Consider the following 22,307-nt stretch of genomic DNA (forward strand, 5'->3'; position numbering starts at 1 on the left):
CCTTCAAATCATAGTTTTATTCGCGATGTGAAGATAGTGTAAAAAATTTGTGAGAAGAACGAATCGGTCAGGAGCCGATATCCTAGGGAACTGACATAGATGTACGGAACTGAGTTCTACACTGGAGGGAGTCAGGGGCGTAGCCAGTGACGATCCAAGAAAAAAAAAATAATTTTTTTTCCGCAGCTAGTGGTTCTACAGGCGTACTCTTTCCAACATAGATCCGACGATTCTTGCCATTTATATTTACTGACAGAAAAAACATCCCTTCATTGTTGTTGGTTTATGTAGTGTAACTGTTCCTTCACATGCTAATATATGGGTCCGAGAAGAATTTATGACCAACTTCCTCGTCAGACTGAGCAGTAAATTCATAAGAGTGAAGAAATTTTTACACTAACGTCGATAAGTTCTATGAACGCTGGGATGGAGATTTACCCTGCACAATAATGCCATGTGGAGCAGTAAATCGTCGATGCGTCATAATTGATCCTTTTACAGAACAGAGATAAAAGCGTTCTTACCAGCGGCTGGATATCGTTATCCAGTAACAAGTTGATGATATTGTTGTAGTAGTCGATTCCCGGCTGGTTGATCACGTCCAGATCCCCATTAGGCAGTATGCGAGGCCAAGAGATAGAGAAGCGGTATACTTTAGCTTGAAACAAACAGTGCAGTGTTACACTAGCATCTCTACTGCTAGAGAGGGTCAGCAGCACAATAGTTAGGGTTCTGTGGAAGAACATTCAGCAGACATCTGTGAAAATTAACAGTAAAATGTTTTTGAAACGTAGGAAGTATACGTGTATCATTAATTAGAGTTCGCACTTCTCAAGTAGTGTCGATCGCTATGGATCTGATAAATGTCGAAATCTCAAGGGTTTATCCGACTTGAGGCGGCTGACTAAAAGACAGTATTTTATTCAGATATGTCACGTTCTAACACCTGGAGGACGCATTACTTTCAATGGATGATCTATTTAGAAGAAGCTGAAAAATGGTATTATTTTTTGTGAATGTGTATTTTGTGACAGAGCTCCAGTGAAGCTTAGATTTCGGAACTGCAGGACCAACAAACAACTATCTTCCTGCACGCCTATCGAGGAAAAACGTTATACAATTCGAGTGCAACATCTGCAGTTCATGGAGATATCATTTATCTGTGTTGGCTGTTCTGCCAGCTGATTTTGGGAAGCTGTTATGAGAGAATAAGGGCTCAATGAGGTTGGGCAGTCCTGACAATAGTTTTGGTGATACATATCAGGAATCACATTTATGTCAGTATGAGTATAAGAAATTGAAAACGTATAGAAAAACCATTATTATTTGTATCGGATATTTTTGATTATCAACAGTTCAGTTAAGTTATTCCCAGTCCATACTGGGAAACTGTCCCCACCTGTCGTGTGAAAACTATTTGTGAAAATGATGGTTGTAACATTATAGATGATGGTGAGGAAATTAACATGCCATTTTTACATGAAAATAATATCGTAGCCTCTACGAAGCATAAAAAATATACATTATCGTTGGAAACTTGACACGCACTGCTAAACGAAGGCCTCTGACATACTCCTGCGTGTCTTACAGTCTTTTATACGCTTCCATGGTTCTGCATGTTTCGTAACGTCATCCAACATACTTCCATTTCTTCGTCGTCCCAGCTTTTACTTATCCCTTGTAAGACAATACCTATCGACTTGCTCTACTGAACATCCGTTCGCCGGCTTATATGTCCAAAGTATCATTTTTACTATTGGCTTAACTTCACTTATGTTTATCCTACGAATTGCTATTGCTCGCTAAGCGGATTTCCTGTGTTTAGGACGCCTCTTTTGCAAACTACAGGTTTTTATTGCTCTGTATATTTCTCTTTTCTGTCGATTGAATATTTGTCTTCAGCTACAACAACAACAAATTCGTGTCATCTGGTTGTGATGTGCATTTGCGTTTAAACAGTTTTGTTTTCGACATGTTAATAATACAAGCACCCCCCCCCTCCCCCACACACCACCCCTATGAACCATGGACCTTCCTGTTGGTGGGGAGGCTTGCGTGCCTCAACGATACAGATAGCCGTACTGTAGGTGCAACCACAACGGAGGGGTATCTGTTGAGAGGACAGACAAACGTGTGGTTCCTGAAGAGGGGCAGCAGCCTTTCCAGTAGTTGCAGGGGCAACAGTCTGGTTGATTGACTGATCTGGCCTTGTAACACTAACCAAAACGGTCTTGCTGCGCTGGTACTGCGAACTGCTGAAACCAAGGGGAAACTACAGCCATAATTTTTCCCGAAGGCATGCCGCTTTACTGTATGGTTAAATGATGATGGCGTCCTCTCGGGTAAAGTGTTGCGGAGGTAAAATAGTCCCCCAATCGGATTCCGGGCGGGGATTACTCAATAGGCCGTCGTTTTCAGGAGAAAGAAAACTGCCGTTCTACGGATCGGGGTGTGGAATGTCAGATCCCTTAATCGGGCAGGTAGGTTAGAATATTTAAAAAGGGAAATGGATAGGTTAAAGTTAGATATAGTGGGAATTAGTGAAGTTCGGTGGCAGGAGGAACAAGACTTTTGGTCAGGTGAATGCAGGGTTATAATGCAAAATCAAATAGGGGTAATGCAGGAGTAGGTTTAATAATGAATAAAACAATAGGAATGCGGGTAAGCTACTACAAACAGCATAGCGAACGCATCGTTGGAACACCTGAGGAAATACTGACCCTACGACTTATCTTAGAAAATAGATTAAGGAAATGCAAACCTACGTTTCTAGCATTTGTAGACTTAGAGAAAACTTTTGGCAACGTTGACTGGAATACTCTCTTTCAAATTCTGAAGGTGCCAGGGGTAAAATACAGGGTCGAAAGGCTATTAACAATTTGTACAGAAATCAGATGACAGTTATAAGAGTCGAGTGGCATGAAAGGGAAAGAGTGGTTGATAAGGGAGTGAGACAGGGTTGTAGCCTCTCCTAGACGTTATCCAATCTGTAAAATTCGGAGTAGGTATTAAAACCCATGGAGAAGAAATAAAAAGTTTGAGGTTTGCCGATGACATTGTAATTCTGTCAGAGACAGCAAAGGACTTGGAAGAGCAGTTGAACGGAACAGACACTGTCTTGAGTATGTAAGATGAAAATCGCAAAAGCCAAACAAAGATAATGGAATGTAGTCGAATTAAATCGGGTGAAGCTGAGGGAATTAGATTAGGAAATGAGATACTTATGGTAGTAAAGGAGTTTTGCTATTTGGGGACCAAAATAACTGATGATGGTCGAAGTAGAGAGGATATAAAATATAGACTGACAATGGCAAGGAAAGCGTTTCTGAAGAAGAGAAATTTGTTAACAACGAGTATAGATTTAAGTGTCAGTAAATCGTTTCTGAAAGTATTTGTATGGAGTGTAGTCATGTATGGAAGTGAAACGTGGACGATGAATGCTTTGGACAAGAAGAGAATAGAAGCTTTCGAAATGTGGTGCTACAGAAGAGTGCTGAAGATTAGATGGGTAGATCACATAACTAATGAGGAGGTATTGAACAGAATTGAGGAGAAGAGGAGTTTGTGGCACAACTTGACTAGAAGAAGAGATCGGTTGGTAGGACGTGTTCTGAGGCATCAAGGGATCACCAATTTAGTATTGGAGGGCAGCGTGGAGGGTAAAAATCGTAGACGGAGACCGAGAGATGAATAAATAGGTTCAGAAGGATGTAGGATGCAGTAGGTACTGGAAGATGAAGAAGCTTGCACAGGATAGAGTATCATGGAGAGCTGCGTCAAACCAGTCTCAGGACTGAAGACCACACAATAATACATGCCTTCAGTCTTACTACAGTTGATTTCGATGGTGCTTTCAAACTTTCACTACTGAGCTGTTCTATTTGTTGAACTACTTATAAATTAGGAGAAAAAATACTACGTTATTTGCGAAACGTGAACTCACAGTAGGGGCAGCATGCTGGGATATAGCAGTTAGAGCCAATGTAACAGATGTCTCAACACGATGTGTGACATCACGCGAGTATGTTATGCTTGCATTACACCCTGCTAATAGTCCCAGTATTGAAACCATGACGTAGACAAACACATCCGGTGGTGTTCCATTGTCGTTGCTGCACTTTGGTTAGATGTTGATTACTCCTGATGAAGATACGCAACCCCTGTTCTTGGAGCGTGAAAATGTAACCAAACTGCGACAAAAGTTGTCCGTAACAAATAAAGTTTAGCCGTATCGCCTTTTCTCTATCTTTGGCGCTGGTCGTTAGTTAGCTCTTCCGTTTGGCTTGACTTTGCAGTCGCAGTCGGTCAGTCAAGTGGTCGGTTTGCAGCGAGCACGGAGAATTACTTGAACGACCGGGAGAGTGCAGTACACCCGTGTGCGGAATGGCCGGCGGGCTGCAACGAAGCCTGCGACGGGGTCGCTGTTGGCTTGGTGTGGCGCAGATTGGCGGTCCAGGTGTCCGCAGTGGACTCGTTGCTGTCCGATGGAGGCTGACACCTGGGTGCGGTCGTGTCCTGTCCTGTTGCATCGTACGATGTATTCGGCACTCTCGATGCTGCTGCCGACTGCACCCTACCCTGTGGGTTAGCTGTTTGCTGCTGTAAGTATTGTGCCCCGAACTATTAAGCTGTCGTTGCTCCATTTGTTTTTAGACACCGTGCCGTGTTGTGAATGCACTTACTTCTCAGCAGTGTACGAATTGCGCTCCTCCTATACCGACACATATACATCAACCAGTCGGTTGTGCCTGTTGATGAGGTTAGTGTTTACGGAAGTGCCTTTTAAGTGGTTTGGCTGTTAAGTAGAGGGGACGTACTCTTTAAACCGTTCTTCTGTGAAGCCAATACAAGTTGTAACCACCAGTAATTGTGCTGTTTCCTCCTAAACTATCGAACGAGGTGGCGCATCGGTTAGCACACTGGACTCGCATTCGGGAGGATGCCGGTACAAACAAGCGTCCGCCCATCCTCATTTAGGTTTTCCGTCATTTCCCCAAATCGCTTCAGGAAAATGCCAGGATGGTTCTTCTGAAAAGGCACGGCCGACTTCCTTCCCCATCCTTCCCTAATCCGAAGTGACTCATGACCTCACTGTTGGTCCCCTCACCCAAAACCAACCAACCAACCAGCTCGGAAACTGAATTCGGAAATGCCACTATAACTACTGTAAGACTCCGAAGCTGTCCACTTCACCGTACAGTAAAGTTGGTGTTCCTTAGGATAGTTTGGTTTTTAATTACCTAACGCTACCGTGAACACCGGCTGGTGTGACCGAGCGGTTCTAGGAGCTTCAGTCTGGAACCGTGCGACCGTTACGGTCGCTGGTTCGAATCTGCCTCGAGCATGGATGTGTGTGACGTCCTTAGGTTAGTTAGGTTTAAGTAGTTCTACGTTCTAGGGGACTAATGACATCAGATGTTAAGTCCCACGGTGTGTGACGTCCTTAGGTTAGTTAGGTTTAAGTACTTCTACGTTCTAGGGGACTAATGACCTCAGATGTTAAGTCCCACGGTGCTCAGAGCCATTTGAACCATTTTAGCTTCCGTGAATTATCTTGCGTAACTAAGTAATGATACGCTGCCTGCTTTTGATGTGGTTACGTATGGAAAACAGAGTAGTTATTTCAGTAATCTTCACTTTTCGGTGTGACAGTTTAAAGACAGAATTATGGTGCCGATATGAACTCCAACAACTGCCACTGTTGAGCTTTATTTTTTTTTTAAATCCTTGCTTTCACTAGCTGGTTGCCTGTAAGTTTTACTGTCTTATATTAATCAAGGTTGGTGTCTCGAAAAATGACTTCACCCTTGGCCGTGAATTTATTTCTTTATTTATTTTGTATATATTGTAGAGTGAAGTCTATTTTTTCTGTGCCGTTTCGAGTGCTGCCTCAGGCGTTGTCGTCGTCCAGTGCAGTCAGGCGGGTCTATGCCCTCTGAAGGGTGCCACAGTGGAATAGCAGCACTTGATTGATTTACTCGTATGTTGTTAAGTAAGTGCTTTGCCTTTAAATTATTGGCCTTAATTCATTCTAGTTAAAGTTAAAAGCTCCGGCCGGAGCTGTGATAAACTAACCTGTTGCCTAAGAGATTATCTCCTTAGTTATTTTGATTAAACAGATTTTTTTAAATGGCGTTTTGCCCCGTTTATAGAGGGGATGAGTGAATCTTTGATGGCTATTCTCATTATGATTCATGAAGTTATTGTTATTGAACTTAAATTCTATGTTCAGTTTTGAAATATCACTCTACTTGCGATATCTCCCAATCCGTGTTCAAAAGGATTGCTACAAAAATACACACACACACATATATATATATATGCAACACTTGAACACTTGAGAACTCGCTTTTTCATGCACTGTACTTTTTTTTTAATTTTTATGGGTTAAACGCCAGCTGTTGTAATCTGGATGTTGATGATTTTACCAGTGTGCAGTACTGCCGTGTTATGGGGAATAAAGAATATTGTTATATTGGCTCCTCAATTGGGCTCGGACATTGCACTCCAGTATCCCTGTGCCCTGCTTTTAGCAATCTACAGTCTCAGCTACTTGAATTATAGAGTGACAGAGAAATGTTTGCTTAAACATAAACGAAGCCTCTAGGCAAGCTTGCAGGTTGCACAGTGGTATTCGACCTTGAGCGGCACCTGTCCATTGTTCTGAATACGTTGCTCGTATCAGTCGTGGCAAAAACAATGTCCTGTATAGATGTGAGTGGATTATGTCAGAGGTAAGTCACTTTGGACGTGGGTAGTTTGTTGGTTTTCATGCGATAAATGCTTTCGTAAGCATGGTGAACGTATTTCGTGCTTCAAGAGGCGCCATATCGAAGATTACGCTGCGTACAGTGAAAGCAGAAAAACATCATCCATTAAGGCACAAAGCGGACGAAGTTATGTGTTGAGTGATTGTGAGAGACGATCATTGAAGGGGATTGTGACGAAAAAAATGAGGACGGCAGCTGCGAAAGACGCTATACCCCTAAATGTCGCACTTGAAAACTGCATTAAAAAATAAAAAAAATAAAAAAATAAACACGCTAAGGAAACTCCATCAGTTCGGAATTGCAGGGCGAGCTGCGGAATGCTGGAATGTTGGAATGCTGGAATGCTGTAGCTGCATACTTCGCACATACCAAAACCGTAAGTCTGATCTATGGAGAAATGGAAACGTTTTTGTGGAAGAGTGTTGTTGCACACACTTTTTAACGTACGGCCGAGTTTGCGGCCAATGAATGAAACGTGTCGGGGTTTGGTGATGATCTGGGTAGCCATATCGTGGTGTTCTATCGGTCCATTGGTCTTCTGCACTGCCGCTGTGGTCGAGCGGCTCTAGGCTCTTCAGTCCGGAACCGGGCAGCTGCTACGGTCGCAGGTTCGAATCCTGCCTCGGGCATGGATGTGTGTGATGCCCTTAGGTTAGTTAGGTTTACGTAGTTCTAAGTCTAATTGACAGATGACCTCAGATGTTAAGTCCCATAGTGCTTTAGAGCCATTTGAACCATCTTCTGCAATTATTGTCGCATTATTGTCAAGGATTGTCTGACCATTTTGGCTGATCAGGTCCAACCATGTTTGTTTGTTCTCCTACAATGTTTGTTCCCCAACAATGGTTGTTCTCCAATAGTGATAACTTCGTTCACATAGTTCGCATCATCCAGGTTTGGTTTTGCAAGCAGGACGATAAATTCTCGTAATTCTCCTAGCCACCACAGTCACCACATCTTAATATTATTGATCCTTTGTATTCTACTTTGGAGAGAATGCTGCGTAATGGATACCCACGCATATCATTGTTACATGAACATGCCACTATTTTGCAGGAATAATGGTATAAGATTTTCTTGAAGACCAGACAGGACCAGAGCAGAGGGGTCCTGTATTTATCCCTTCCGAGAGACCTGGAAGCAAATTTCAATGGTTTTTCTGCATCGTATTATGCACAGTAATATCTTGTGCTTTTGGTGTTTCCATATTGTTATCCAACCACTGTACGTCTGTTGTGTGTACTCACCCCCAGGTCCTTGAGCGCCTGCACGTCCTCGGCATACTTGTGGTACGAGTCACAGGCCACGTCTCCATTGTCCCCGTTGTTACCATATTCTGGATGCTCGTGAAGCATGTGGTCCCAGATACTTTCTCCTTTGCCTGTAAGGTAATAGGAAGTCTCACTACAGAGAGCAAGGATGTTTTTCTCCGTATAGCTAGCAAACCAGGCACTGCTTCATAATCGCTGAAAATAGATGGGAATTGGGTATACATCCTAATCTGGTTCTCTCTTCTCTCCCTATCACCTCCTCACCCGCTCTTTATCCATGTCTTCCTTCTCTCCCATCTCCTCATTGTCCACCCCCCCTCCCTGCCCGCTCTGTAAGTGTCTTCCTGCCATCTTTATCTGACCTTGAGTTTCGTTTACTTTTATTGTAAATTCATATTCTTTAGTATTCTACGTATTGGCTGGTAAGTCACAAACAGTGCTTTTCTGTTATCTGTGTAATCCGTCTTTGAGGAAGAAAGCAAAATAACTTCTAGTCATGACTAATATGCATACAATTTCACTTTAAATTAATATAATGAGAAATAATTTTTATGGGACAATCAATTCGCCTGACTGCGAGAAATAAAACGCCGAATTTTCACAGCAGAGTACAGCACTGTATTTTCATTGTCACTGTCTGTTTTAACAGGAAACCTGTACGCCTTTATTTAAAAAATGTGTATATAGCTTACGCCGGTCTGAGTGTCTACCATGGAAAAATATGAAGTACACTGGTCAAGAACTTTTTAAGAATTGTGTTAACAATGTTTCCTCTTTATCTACTGCATATATACATTTTAATATTTAAAAAAATATATGGCCTATGATTGTCCGAATTTCATTAGACTATTGTCTAAAGATATGAAGTAAATCGGACGAGGATTTTTCAGATTTTTGGTAACAACTTCTCCCCTTTGTTTGTTACATGTATATGCTATATATATTAAAAAATATAAACCCTATGACCGTCCGATTGTCCATTAGACTATCGTGTACAAATCTGGAGTAAACAGACGAAGTAATTTTTGAAATTTTTGGTAACAAATTTTTACCTGTGACAGACTCCAATGTAAATGCGTACACGTATCGAATTTCCTCTTTTTAAATCACTAAACCATTGTGGCAGACGTATGGCATCGACAGACAATGAGTATGTGGATATGCTTCTGGCCTTTGGTGCAACTGATAATCGAGCTGGTGTTGCCGCCCTTGTGTACGCTGCTATATATCCTCGTCGACGCCATGCAGATAAAAATGTGTTTCGCCGTCTGGAGCTGCGCCTTCGGGAGTCTCCTTCCACCATCGCGTGACAGAGGACGTCCACAGACTCGCTGTACTCCAGCTAATGAGGAAGCTATTCTGGAGGTCATACACCAAGAACCTCGGCGAAGAAAACGTAGCGTAGCAAGTCAGCTGCGTGTCTCGCAATACACGATCATTAACGTGCTGCATGAGCACGGACTGCACCCACATCATTATGCTTTCACGCAATGCCTGCATCCTGCAGATCGCCATCAGCGGATGCAATTCTGTGAATGGTTCCAATAATAACAGGAAGCCAACGATGACTTCCTGAACACCGTAATATGGTTGGTTGAAGCAGCATTCACTTATGAGGGTGTCTTCAATATGCACAATGCCCACCATTGGAGTGAGGTTAACCCGCACGTCACCCGCGACCGTGGATATCAAGCTCGGGTTTGGTATCAACGTCTGTGGTAGAACATTGGGCGACAGGTGTTTGAGCCCCTACATATTGGCTGACCGGTTGACTGTACGAAGGTATCATGCATTCCTCTCCAACTAAATGCCTGATGCACTGAAAGAAGTTACATGTCCGGCAGAGGATATTGTTCCAACATGTTGGTGCACCTCCACACTGTGGAATTAATGTGCGACAGTATTTGGACAGAACATTTCCAGGGAAATGGCTCAGACATGGAGGTCCAGTTGTATGGTCACCACGTTCACCTGACCTAAATCCCCTAGATTTCTTCCTGTGGAGACACCTGAAGGAGCACGTGTACTCTACTCCGGCCGACGAATGTGGAAGAATTGGTAGTGCGTGTTCACGCTGCTCTTGTTACTGTACATACCGCTTTGCTGCGAAGGGTCCAGAGCTGTGTGATTCGGTGGGTTGCGCAATGATTGAACGTTCACGGAGGTCGCTTTGAGCATCTGTTATTCTGAGGACAACATATTCTGTTGTGAAGGTCGTGTGGTCATTAATATAGACATTGTTATTATCACTGGTTGCTAATGTGCGACATTTGAGCCCTCATATTACTTGTAGTATAAATGACAGGTACACTACTGGCCATTAAAATTGCTACACCACAAAGAAATGCAGATGATAAACGGGTATTTATTGGACAAATATATTATACTAGAACTGACATGTGATTACATTTTCACGCAATTTGGGTGCATAGATCCTTAGAAATCAGTACCCAGAACAACCACCTCTGGCCATAATAACGGCCTTGATACGCCTGGGCATCAAACAGAGCTTGGATGGCGTGTACAGGTACAGATGCACATGCAGCTTCAACACGATACCACAGTTCGTCAAGAGTAGTGACTGGCGTATTGTGACGAGCCAGTTGCTCGGCCACCATTGACCAGAAGTTTTCAGTTGGTGAGAGATCTGGAGAATGTGCTGGCAGGGCAGCAGTCGAACATTTTCTGTTTCCAGATAGGTCCGTACAGGACCGCAACATGCGTTCGTGTATTATCCTGCTGAAATGTAGGGTTTCGCAGGATCGAGTGAAGGGTGGAGCCACGGGTCGAAACACATCTGAAATGTAACGGCCACTGTTCAAAGTGCTGTCAAGGGAACAAGAGGTGACCGAGACGTGTAACCAATGGCACCGCATACCATCACGCTGGGTGATACGCCAGAATGGAGATGACGAATACACGCTTCCAATGTGCGTTCACCGCGATGTCGCCAAACACGGATGCGACCATGATGATGCTGTAAACAGAACCTGGATTCATCAGAAAAAATTACGTTTTGCCATTCGTGCACCCAGGTTCGTCGTTGAGTACACCATCGCAGGCACTCCTGTCTGTGATGCAGCGTCAAGGGTAACCGCAGCCATGGTCTCCGAGCTGATAGTCCATGCTACTGAAAACGTCGTCGAACTGTTCGTGCAGATAGTTGTTGTCTTGCAAACGTCCCCATCTGTTGACTCAGGGATCGAGATGTGGCTGCACGATTCGTTACAGTCATGTGGATGAGATGCCTGTCATCTCCACTGCTAGTGATACGAGTCCGTTGGGATCCAGAACGGCGTTCCGTATTACCCTCCTGAACCCACCGATTCCATATTCTGCCAACAGTCATTGGATCTCGACCAGCGCGAGCAGCAATGTCGCGATACGATAAACCGCTATCGCGACCTTTATCAAAGTCGGAAACATGATGGTACGCATTTCTCCTCCTTACACGAGACATCACGACAACATTTCACCAGGCAACGCCGGTCAACTGCTGTTTGTGTATGAGAAATCGGATGGAAACTTCCCTCATGTCAGGACGTTGTAGGTGTCGCCACCGGCGCCATCCTTGTGTGAATGCTCTGAAAAGCTAATCATTTGCATATCACAGCATCGTCTTCCTGTCGGTTAACTTTCGCGTCTGTAGCACATCATCTTCGTGGTGTATTAATTTTAATGGCCAGTAGTGTAGATGTTGTGTTATTGTACTGCGCTATCATCTTTAGCATCTCGAAACTGACATTGTTTATGTAGTTATTTTATCCTATGACAGATCATTTCTTTGAACTATCTGTTTCTTATTTGTTATGTTCAGCTTCACAAAATTTTCTAAATTTATGATACATATGACCTAAGAAACTGCGTATATAACAGGATGAAATGTCAGAATGAAATTAGCAACTAAAAGGAAAAAAATGCGCCCTAACCCGCAGATCGAAATTTCGACCTCCTGCACGTTAACCCTCAACACTGTCGACTGCACCAACAGTACAGCGCGATGAAGATGTGTTGACAGAGGTAGTTACCATGTATATGGTTACAGTGTTGCCAAATTGCGACTCTTTCAACGCCCTTTTTCTGCTGGATGTACTCGCTGGGCGAAATTTTGTGACAAACATTTTTTAATCGCTGGCATGTGAGGAGTCGCGCTGCGAAGCCCGCGTGTGCGAATTTCTCTTCACCCTGTATAACACACTCACATTCAGAAAACAACAGCACACCTTAAAAGACTGGACATAGGACGTTCACGTTCACAGGACATGTACATTAATATGTTCTGCAGAAATTATTAGCATTGGAACTATGTCGGCCCGCGGGTTGAAGATCAACATCGAGACCACGGTGCGGCTCAACTAACCGGTAAACTGTATCTGAGGCTCTCTTGTAGTTATAACAGTGACTTGAGCAGACGTGCAGGATGCCTCGCAAACGTCTGCGCTAGCCGTACCGCCAAACCAATGAATTTGAAAGAGGGCGCGTTACTGGCATGAGAGAATGTGATGCATCCATCCAGGAAATTGCTGCTCGTGTGGAACGAAGTGCTTAGAAAGTGCATCGGGTGTGTGCAGAGATGGGTCACGTCGCACTAGACAGACCCCCCACCACCGAGAGCCGGCCGGAGTGGCCGAGCGGTTCTAGGCGCTACAGTCTGGAACCGCGCGACCGCTACGGTCGCAGGTTCGAATCCTGCCTCGGGCATGTATGTGTGGGATGTCCTTAGGTTAGTTAGGTTTAAGTAGTTCTAAGTTCTAGGGGACTGATGACCTCAGAAGTTAAGTCCCATAGTGTTCAGAGCCATTTTGAAACGTCCCCTTTGAACAATTATACAAGACTGTGCTTAAACTGACACACAATATTTTGTTAGCGCAACGCAATCTGACTTTCAAAATTCCCTACAAAAGAATGGCCCTGACTAACATTAAACTATACCTTTCACAAATCACTTACCTCACAAAAATCTTCGCTGCTCAAGCTACTGCAATACAGCGAGCGCCACTACTGCCAGCTAAATAAAAGATTCAAACTACTGAAGGCACTAACTACTGATAGGGATAGTTAGCAAAATGAAAGATATTAATAGAGAACAAACAATGTATTTACCTTGATATCATCATATACAAATATAGCAGTTCATGACAAATTTCAAAACTCCGCCATCTCTCTCTCCACATCCACCACTGCTGGCGTCTCACCTCCAACTGCGCAACGCTACGCGCTGTTCACATCCAGCTGCCGCTGCCCAACACTACAATGGCAGACAACAATGCAAAGCAGCCACAGACTGCACACAGCACAGCCAGTGATTTTCATACAGAGGTGGCGTTACCAATAAAAAAACCTAAACAGCCTACTTACATAGAGAAAACATAAACAGCCTACTTACATAGAGAAAACATGAACAGCCTACTTACATATAGAAAACATAAACAGCCTACTTACAATTTGAACCATTTTTTGAACCCCCGAGAAGGTCGACACCTCATGTGAATGGCATTGCAGGACAGACGTGCGACCTCCTCGGCTGTGGTGCAGCAGTGGAACGGTGTACAACATCGTACACTACCAGGGGTGACAGTCTGTCCTCATTTATTACGGCTTGGGTTACGTCTGCGTTGTCCACTTCTGTGGCTATCTTTGATGAATGTGCAAAAACATGCTACACGGCAGTGGTGGGTGGGACGACGTCACTAGGGACAGGAATGGCATCAGATAGTGTTTTCGGATGAATCCAGGTACTATTTGTTTGAAAATGATAGCCGCTTTTTGTTTCGCCGCAGGCATCACAGTGACTGCATTTGCACAACACATACAGTCCATATCCGACCCGTCGTCATACCCTTTCTGCACAACCCGCCAGACACCATTTTTCAGCAAGATAGTGCACGACCACATGTTGTTGTATGGACGCGTGCCTTCTTGGGGTCTCAGGATGCCAGCCTTTTACCCTGGCCTGCTAGATCACCGTACTTGTCCTCAGTTGAAAATGTATGGGATATGGTGAAACGGCGGGTGAAGCGCTGTGGCCCAGTGCCAGCCACCACAGACGAACTTTGTTACGGTACCAGGTGAATGCAGCATAGCTGGCTAAGCGACAGCACACCATTCGCACCTTACATGAGTCGATGTCACATGGAATAAGTTATCTGGGCCCGTGGCGGAATCTATGCCTAATAGGCAAACGACACATGATGCGCCTGGATGACTGAAACACTAATAATTTCTGCAGAACATAGTAACGTACATTCCCTGTAAACGTGAACGTCCTTCCTCTATTCGTTCAAGGTTTTTTTTCCCCTTAATGTGAGCGTATATATTTACTTATATAATACATACGTAAAAGTAATATATAGCCTATGTCCGTACGACCGTTTATTAGGGCTTCGTGCAAAAATTTTAAGGAAATCGGTCATGTACTTTTCGAGATTTTTGGTAATAAGGTTAAACGATGACTTGCGTTAATATAATAATGTAGATAGTCCCCAAAGTAAGCAGTTAAAGTAATAGAAATTTTATTTACTACCAGTTCGATGCCACATATTATCAGGAATCAAAAAATGCAGCTACTGTAATGTGCCAAGTCAATACACATGAGAGAAAATACTGCCTTGTTAATAACTGAACTTTATTTGTTTGCTTTGCTGGTAGTATACGTAGACATGGATTCAGTTTGGGAATTGGTACCATGTGACTTCAATAGCTGCGATGTCGTATGATGAGTTATCTCATATCGACTAACAGAAACCGATACCTTAAACTTTTTTTTTATAGAAGATTCGATATTTTCTAAATTGAAAATTCCGATTTGACACTTTATGGCATACAAAACAGAAACTGGTAGTTTGTGAAATACTTTGTTGGTTGAAAATGAACTTCTTCTAACATTTAGAAGCTGGCGTTAGAGCCTATGCAAAATTTATGTAGTACTTGTCAAACTTTTCTTTAGGTATCGATCTACGTCGTGATCTTCATAAAATGATTCAAGTTTTCTTGCAAGTCTATTTTTCGTCACCAAAATTTTGTAACCATAATCCCAAAACCAATGAACATAAACGCACAGACAAACTGAATAAAATGCAGTATTTTTAGATTGTGACAATAGACCAAATGTAATGCTATTTGCAAACGATCTAAAACTGATTACAGAGAATGAAGATGATCTTCAAACTGCAGTCAATGTGTGGCAGCAAATAACCCCAGAAAAAACCCCAAAATGTCTCCAGATAAAATGAAATTTGTTGCCTATCACAAGTACAATCACTAAGATTAAAAATAGTCGTGGATAATAATACTAAAGATAATTAAACTTTTTAAATATCTATGATGGAACTTCACATATGAATACAACCGTGATGGGGACCAAAAATTAAATAAATTTAGTTTCATTTCTGGAACGATAGTAAATTATTTACAGATTGAAGTCAAGGAAGTTCGAAGTTCACATTTTACAAACCCTTAATCATGGAAGTGAAATGTGGGTAACAGCATGACACCAAAAGAGAAATGAGGTTTTTAAGATGAGTCGAAAGATGTACGAGATAGTAAAATAAATTAGTGTATAAGGAAAGGTGTAGGAATATATAACCTAAACTAAAAGCTCAAAGAAAGTAGTAGAAAAAAATGTTCAAATGTGTGTGAAATCTTATGGGACTTAACTGCTAAGGTTATCAATCCCTAAGCTTACACACTACTTAACCTAAATTATCCTAAGGACAAACACGCACCCATCCCAGAGGGAGGACTCGTACCTCCGCCAGGACCAGCCGCACTGTCCATGACTGCAGAGCCCTAGACCGCTCGGGTAATCCCGCGCGGGTGAAGGTAGTAGAAAATGGTAGGAATGTAGATTGTGTGGCTCTCAGTTATATTGCATATGCAATGGAAGACGAAATTTAGGAAGAATATACAACAGAAGGAATACATAATAAACGGACTGTCTTGTACAACAAGTGAAAAATGCGACTAGTAGTTAGTAGGCAAATAAGCAAAATCCATCACTTTCTTTCGGTGCCAAGAACTTCTAGTAACCTTTCGAACCCAGCTGATTCCAAGTATCACCAATAATTTTGACAAAAGTGTTTTTCTATGAAACTGTCTTGTTGTTTACTTGCCATACCATCATGATGGTAATATGCACTAACGAAGTGAAAATGTTTCCATTCACTTCCAGTCTTGTACATCCATTTTAATAGATAATATGACTCAAAAGACAAATTTTTCCTGCTCTGCAATCCACAAACCATAGCACGGACTACAATTTTATAAAACTCATCTCTTCGAAGTAATTCAAGATAACAAATTTCTAAGAGAAAGAAAACTTTATACCGTGTCATTACTAAATTGTAATGAAGATAAGACTCTACTGTGTTGTGACCAGAGGAAGATACTTTTAAATATATTTTTCAGGTAGGGATATTCAACCGCGAATAATTGTTTAAATTTATTGTCAATCCTTCAGCTGTCATTTGCTTTGTACCGAAACTAGTAGCGAACTGTGCAAAAGAAATGACAGGTGAAGGTTTCACCATGAATTTTAGCAATAAGAAACTACTCTAGTGTGGGTGTAACGGTGGGTTCTTTGATCTAGTAGCGAACTGTGCAAAAGAAATGACAGGTGAAGGTTTCACCATGAATTTTAGCAATAAGAAACTACTCTAGTGTGGGTGTAACGGTGGGTTCCTTGATGGGTCTGGGACAAGGCTCATGATACTAGATCACACGAAATACTGTGGGATTTTAATGAGATGATGATGAGGTCCCATACTCCGAGGCGCAAAGGGGTCGATGCGGGAGACCCGCACCGCCGACTGGGCAAGGTCCAAGCGGAGGTGGTTTGCCATTGCCTTCCTCTGACCGATGACTTTATTACATAATTGAATTGAAGATTTACTGAACTTTGATCAACAACTGTTCTCTTGCTGTACAAAATGCAACCTTAACGACAATATATTTCGTCAGTAACTTCAACAGATCATTAGTCCAACACTACGATATTGACTCCTTCAGATGGGGTCACGAACTGGCCAGAGCGCCGGCATGCTCGACACTACACTGCGGTGACAAACTCATAGACAGTGATATGCACATATACAGAAGGGTATAGTATCGCCTACACAAGATATAAGTGTGCAGCACATTGGTGGAGCTGTCGTTTGTACTCAGCTGATTGATGTGAAAAGGTGCTCTACTGGACTGTGAGTGCACGACGGGTATTAACAGACACTGAACGCGGAATGGTAGTTGGCGCTAGACAGGTGGGACACTCTGTTTCTGAAATAGTTACTGAATTCTGCATTCCGAGATCCACAGTATCAAGAGTGTGCCGAGCTTGCCAAGTTTCAGGCATTACTTCTCACCACGTACAATGTAGTGGCCGACGGCTTACACTTGACGAACAAGAGAAGCGACGTTTGCATATAGTTGTTAGTGCTAGCAGACAAGCAACAATGGGTGAAGTAACCCCAGAAATCAATGTGGCACGTACGACGAACGTATCCCTTAGGAAAGTGCGGCGAAATTTGCCGTTAATGGTCTATGGTAGCAGTAGACAGGATCGAGTCCCTTTGGTAACAGCATCTCATCGCCTGCAGTGTCTCTCCCAGGGTTTCTTGACAATATGGGTAGGCCTTAGATGACTGGAAAACCGTAGCAAGGTCAGATGAGCCAAGATTTCAGGTAGTAACACCAGGTAATATCAGTACTTTAAACATAGCTGCGCTACAGCAACGGTTCCACGTAAATCAGACTAAGAACAGCCGACCAGTTGCAAAGGATAAAGTAATCTTTACCTAGGTTTCAATAGATATAAATCTATCTTCTTCAGAAGACGGCAGTATTATAACAACATGAAGTGATATGTCCTTATCGTTTAGGCAAACATCTGCATAGTTACATTAATCATATAAAATATAGCCCTGAAAACAGGGTTTGATTTACCAGGTAATATGATACGTCGGGTCTAGGGGTTTGCCGGCACGGTAGCTCAGGGTGTTCGGTCAGAGGGTTAGCTGCCCTTTGTAATAAAAAACTGAGTTAATGGATCAACGATGAACTTGAATGAGCATCATGGGACGTCCGCCCCGAACAAGCAGAATGAACAATAACGAGCAAAATGATATAAAAAAAGGGGGATAGCTTCTTCGGTTAGTAAGCATAACGTCCTCAGTCGTGGGTTCGGAACCCACTACCACTTAAGATTTGATTAATTAATCAGCATTGGCGGCCGAAGACTTCCGGCATAAGAACCATCATTCTGCCAATGGCCTCGTCAAATAGACGGAGGAGTGGACAGAGGATCAGGGAACTCTCCTATCCTTCGGTTGGGAAACTACCTCTAAAGGCGAAAGAAAAATAATAATCAACGGCAGAAGGATACAGAAGGGAACGGAAACCACTGCATTAAAGACACATAACGCATATCCACAGGTCATGTATCCTGAACTGAAAAAGTGTCATTATGCTCTCTCCATTGGCTAAAGATTCCGGAATATTCCAACGTTCGAATCTTCGAGAGGGGACTGCCAAGAGGGAAGTCACCATGAGAAAAAGATTGACTAGCCAACGAAAGGCTAACGTTCTACGAGTCGGCGCGTGGAATGCCAGAAGATTGAACGTGGTAGGGAAACTAGAAAATCTGAAACTGGAAATGCAAAGGCATAGTATAAATGTAGTAGGGGGTCAGTCAAGTGACATGGAAAGAAGACAAGGATTTCTGGTCAGATGAGTACAGGGTAATATTGCAGCAGCAGAAAATGGTATAACTGGAGCTATGAATAGGAAGGCAGGGCAAAAAGAGAGTTATTACGATCAATTCAGGGATAGCTTTGTTCTCATCAGAATCTACAGAAAAACAACAGCGACAACAATAGTTCAGATATACGTGCCGACGTCACAAGCTGCAGAAGAAGAAGAGACAAAGTACATGAGGATATTGAAAGGGTAATGCAGTACGTAAAGGGAGATGAAAATCTAATAGCCAGGAAGGACTAGAATGTAGTTGTAGGGGAAGGATTACAACAAATGGTTACGGGAGAATATGGGTCTGGAACAAGGAAGGAGAGAGGAGAAAGAATAACTGGGTTGTTAATAAATTTCAGCTAGTAAAACCGAACTCTCTGTTTAAGAAACAAAGGAGGAGGAGTTGTATTTAGAAAACGCCGGGTGGTACGGGAAGATTTAAGTTAGATTGCATCGCGGTCAGACAGAGATTCCGAAATCCGATATTGGATATTAAGGTGCACCCAGGAGCACATATAATGATGAAGAGTAGACTGAGGTTTAAGAGATTAGTCAGTAAGAATCAATATGCGAAGAAATGGGATACAGGAGCATTAAGGAAAGACGAGATACGCTTGAAGTTCTCTAAGGCTATAGGTACAGCAATAAAGAATAGCTCAGTAGGTGGTACAGTTGAAGAGGAGTGGAAGTCTCGATAACGGACAATCACAGAAGTTGGAAAAAAAAACATAGGTACAAAGAAGGCAACTGCGTAGAAACCATGGGTAAAAGAAGAAATACTCCATCTGATCGATGAAAGATGGAAGTACTAACATGTTCAGGGAAATTCAGGAACACAGAAATAAAAGTCACTCAGGAATGAGGCAAATAGGAAATGCATGGAAGATAAGATGAAGTGGCTGCATGAAAAATGTGAGGAAATCAAGGAGGAAATGATAGTCGGAAGGATTGACTCAGCATACAGGAAGGTGAAAATAACTTTTGATGAGATTAAAAACAAGGGTGGTAAGATTAAGAGTGCAACGGGAATTCCACTGTCCAATGCAGAGGAGAGAGTGGAAAGGTTGAAAGAGTACATTGAAGGCCTCTATGAGGGGGGGAAGATTTGTCTGATGTGATAAAAGAACAAACTGGACTCAATTTAGATGAAACAGGAGATCGAGTATTAGAATTTAAAAGTGCTTTGGAGGACTTATGATCAAATAACGCTGAAAGGATTGATAAAGTTCAATCAGAATTTCTAATATCATTGGGAGAAGTGGCAACAAAACGACTATTCACCTTGGTCTGTAGAATGTATGAGTCTAGCTACATACCATCTAACTTTCGAAAAAATATCACCCACACAATTGCGAAGACTGCAAGAACTGACAAGTGTGATAAGTATCGCACAATCAGATTAACAGCTTATGCATCAAGGTTTCTGACAGGAATAATATGCAGAAGAATGGAAAATAAAAATGAGGATGTGTTAGATGACGATGAGTTTGGCTTTAAAAAAGGCAAAGGCAGCAGACAGGCAATTCTGACGTTGAGGTTGATAATGGAAGCAAGACTAAAGAAAAATAAAGACCGGTTCATAGGGTTTGTCCTTCTGGAAAAAGCGTTCGACAATGGAAAATGGTGAAATATTTTCGAAATTATGAGAAAACTAGTGGAAAGCTATAGGGAGAGACCGTGAATACACAATATGTACCGTAGCCAAGAGGGAATAATAAGAGTCGATGACCAAGAACGAAGTGTTCCGATTAAAAAGGGTGTAAGACAGTAATGTAGTCTTTTGCTTCTACTGTTCAATCTATACATCGAAGAAGCAATGACGGAAATAAAAGAAAGGTTCAGGAGTAGGAATAATACTCAAAGTGAAAGGATATCAATGATACAATTCGATGATGACATTGCTATCCTGAATGAAACTGAAGTAGAATTACGTGATCTGCTGAATGAAATGAATCAGTCAAATGAGTACAGAATATGGACTGAGAGTAAATCGAAGAAAGACTAAAGTAGCAAAACTGACAACAACGAGAAACTTAACATCAGGATTAATTGTCAGGCAGTAGATGAAGTGAAGGAATTCTACAATCTAGGCAGCAAAGTAACCAGTGACGGACGGAGCAAGGAGGGCATCAAAAGCAGACTAGCACTGTCAAAAAGAGCATTTCTGGAGAGGAGACGTCTATTAGTATCAAAAACAGGCCGCAATTTGAGGAAGAAAATTCTAGGATTTACGTTTGGAGCACAGCATTGTATGGTAGTGAAGCACTGACTGTGGGTAAACCGGAACAGAAGAGAATCGAATCGTTTGAGATGCGCTCCAACAGACGACTGTTGAAAATTAGGTGGATTGATAAGGTAAGAAATGCGTAGAATCGGAGAGGAAAGGAATATGTGGAAAACACTGACAAGGAGAAAGTACAAGATGATAGGATATCTGCTAACATATTTGGGCTAGCAGAGATTGGAATAGATCCAGCAAATAATTGATGGCGATGGTTTGAAGTGCTGCTTTGAGATGAAAACGTTGCCACAGGAGAGGTATTCGACGTGGGCCACATAAAACCAGTTAGAAGACTGATGACTTAAAAAAATATATATATAAAAGAAGAGCGAATGGTAGTTTGGCGCAGTCCTCATAAAGCAGTAGACCCAAGTTGTCAACAAGGATTTGTGCAACTAGTGGTGGTTCCATAATGATGTGGCTGCGTTTACATGGAATGGACTGGTTCCTCTGTTCCAACTGAACCGATCATTGACTGGAAATGGTTATGTTCGGTTACTTGGAGACCGTTTTCCGCCATTCATGGACTTAATGTTTCCAAACAACACTGGAATTTTTATGGATGACGATGTGCTATGTCACAAGGCCGCAGATGTTCGCGACCAGTTTCAAAAACATTTTGGACATTTAGAACAAATTTTTTGACCACTCATCAAACATTCGTGGAACATAAAATCAAGGGGACAGTTGGTTCACAAAATTCTGCACTGGCAACTATTTCGTAATTATGGACGGCTGTAGAGGCAGCATGGCTGAATATTTCTGCAGGCCACTTTCAATGACTTGTTGAGTCCACACTACTTCCAGTTGCTGCACTATATCGGCTGAGAGGAGGTCCGCCTCTATTTTAGGAGGGATCCCTTTACTTCTGTCATCTCACTGCATATTCTGCTGCTATGTTGAGACGGACGAGTGGGCTTCTGGAGTGCCTCCCACTGGTCGCTGCGGATTGCAGTGAGCCCTCGCTGTACCACACAGTACCTCCATACCACGTAGCTCCTATGGAGTATCGTAGCAGTTGTGCGACTAAGTCTATGATTTCTTGTGAAAGGTCACAGTTCATTGTAATTGACGGAAAAACGTCGACCGAAACGTAAGTGATATGTGTTGTTCCCCAAGAATGTGATCTCTGCTGTTCCTAATCTTTACAAACGAATTAGGAGACAATCCAGGGATCCCTTCCAGATCGTTTACAGATATGCTGCAGTTCAGCAAAGTCATCAGAACATCGTCAACGCTCTTGTTGAG

General features: G+C 42.5%; 1 protein-coding gene across 1 annotated transcript in view; it reads right to left on the reverse strand.

The window, feature by feature from the left end:
* The window catches only part of LOC126413012 (lactase-like protein), a 94,986-nt gene that overhangs the window by 54,630 nt on the left and 18,049 nt on the right, over window positions 1-22,307 (reverse strand). The window contains exons 2-3 of the mRNA XM_050082905.1: window positions 8,014-8,151; window positions 525-658 (exon numbers count right to left, since the gene is read on the reverse strand). Coding sequence (XP_049938862.1) covers window positions 525-658; window positions 8,014-8,151 — 272 coding nt within the window. The remainder of the gene's footprint in view (window positions 1-524; window positions 659-8,013; window positions 8,152-22,307) is intronic.

The sequence above is a fragment of the Schistocerca serialis genome, chromosome 7 (genome assembly GCF_023864345.2).
Source record: "Schistocerca serialis cubense isolate TAMUIC-IGC-003099 chromosome 7, iqSchSeri2.2, whole genome shotgun sequence".
NCBI lineage: Eukaryota > Metazoa > Arthropoda > Insecta > Orthoptera > Acrididae > Schistocerca > Schistocerca serialis.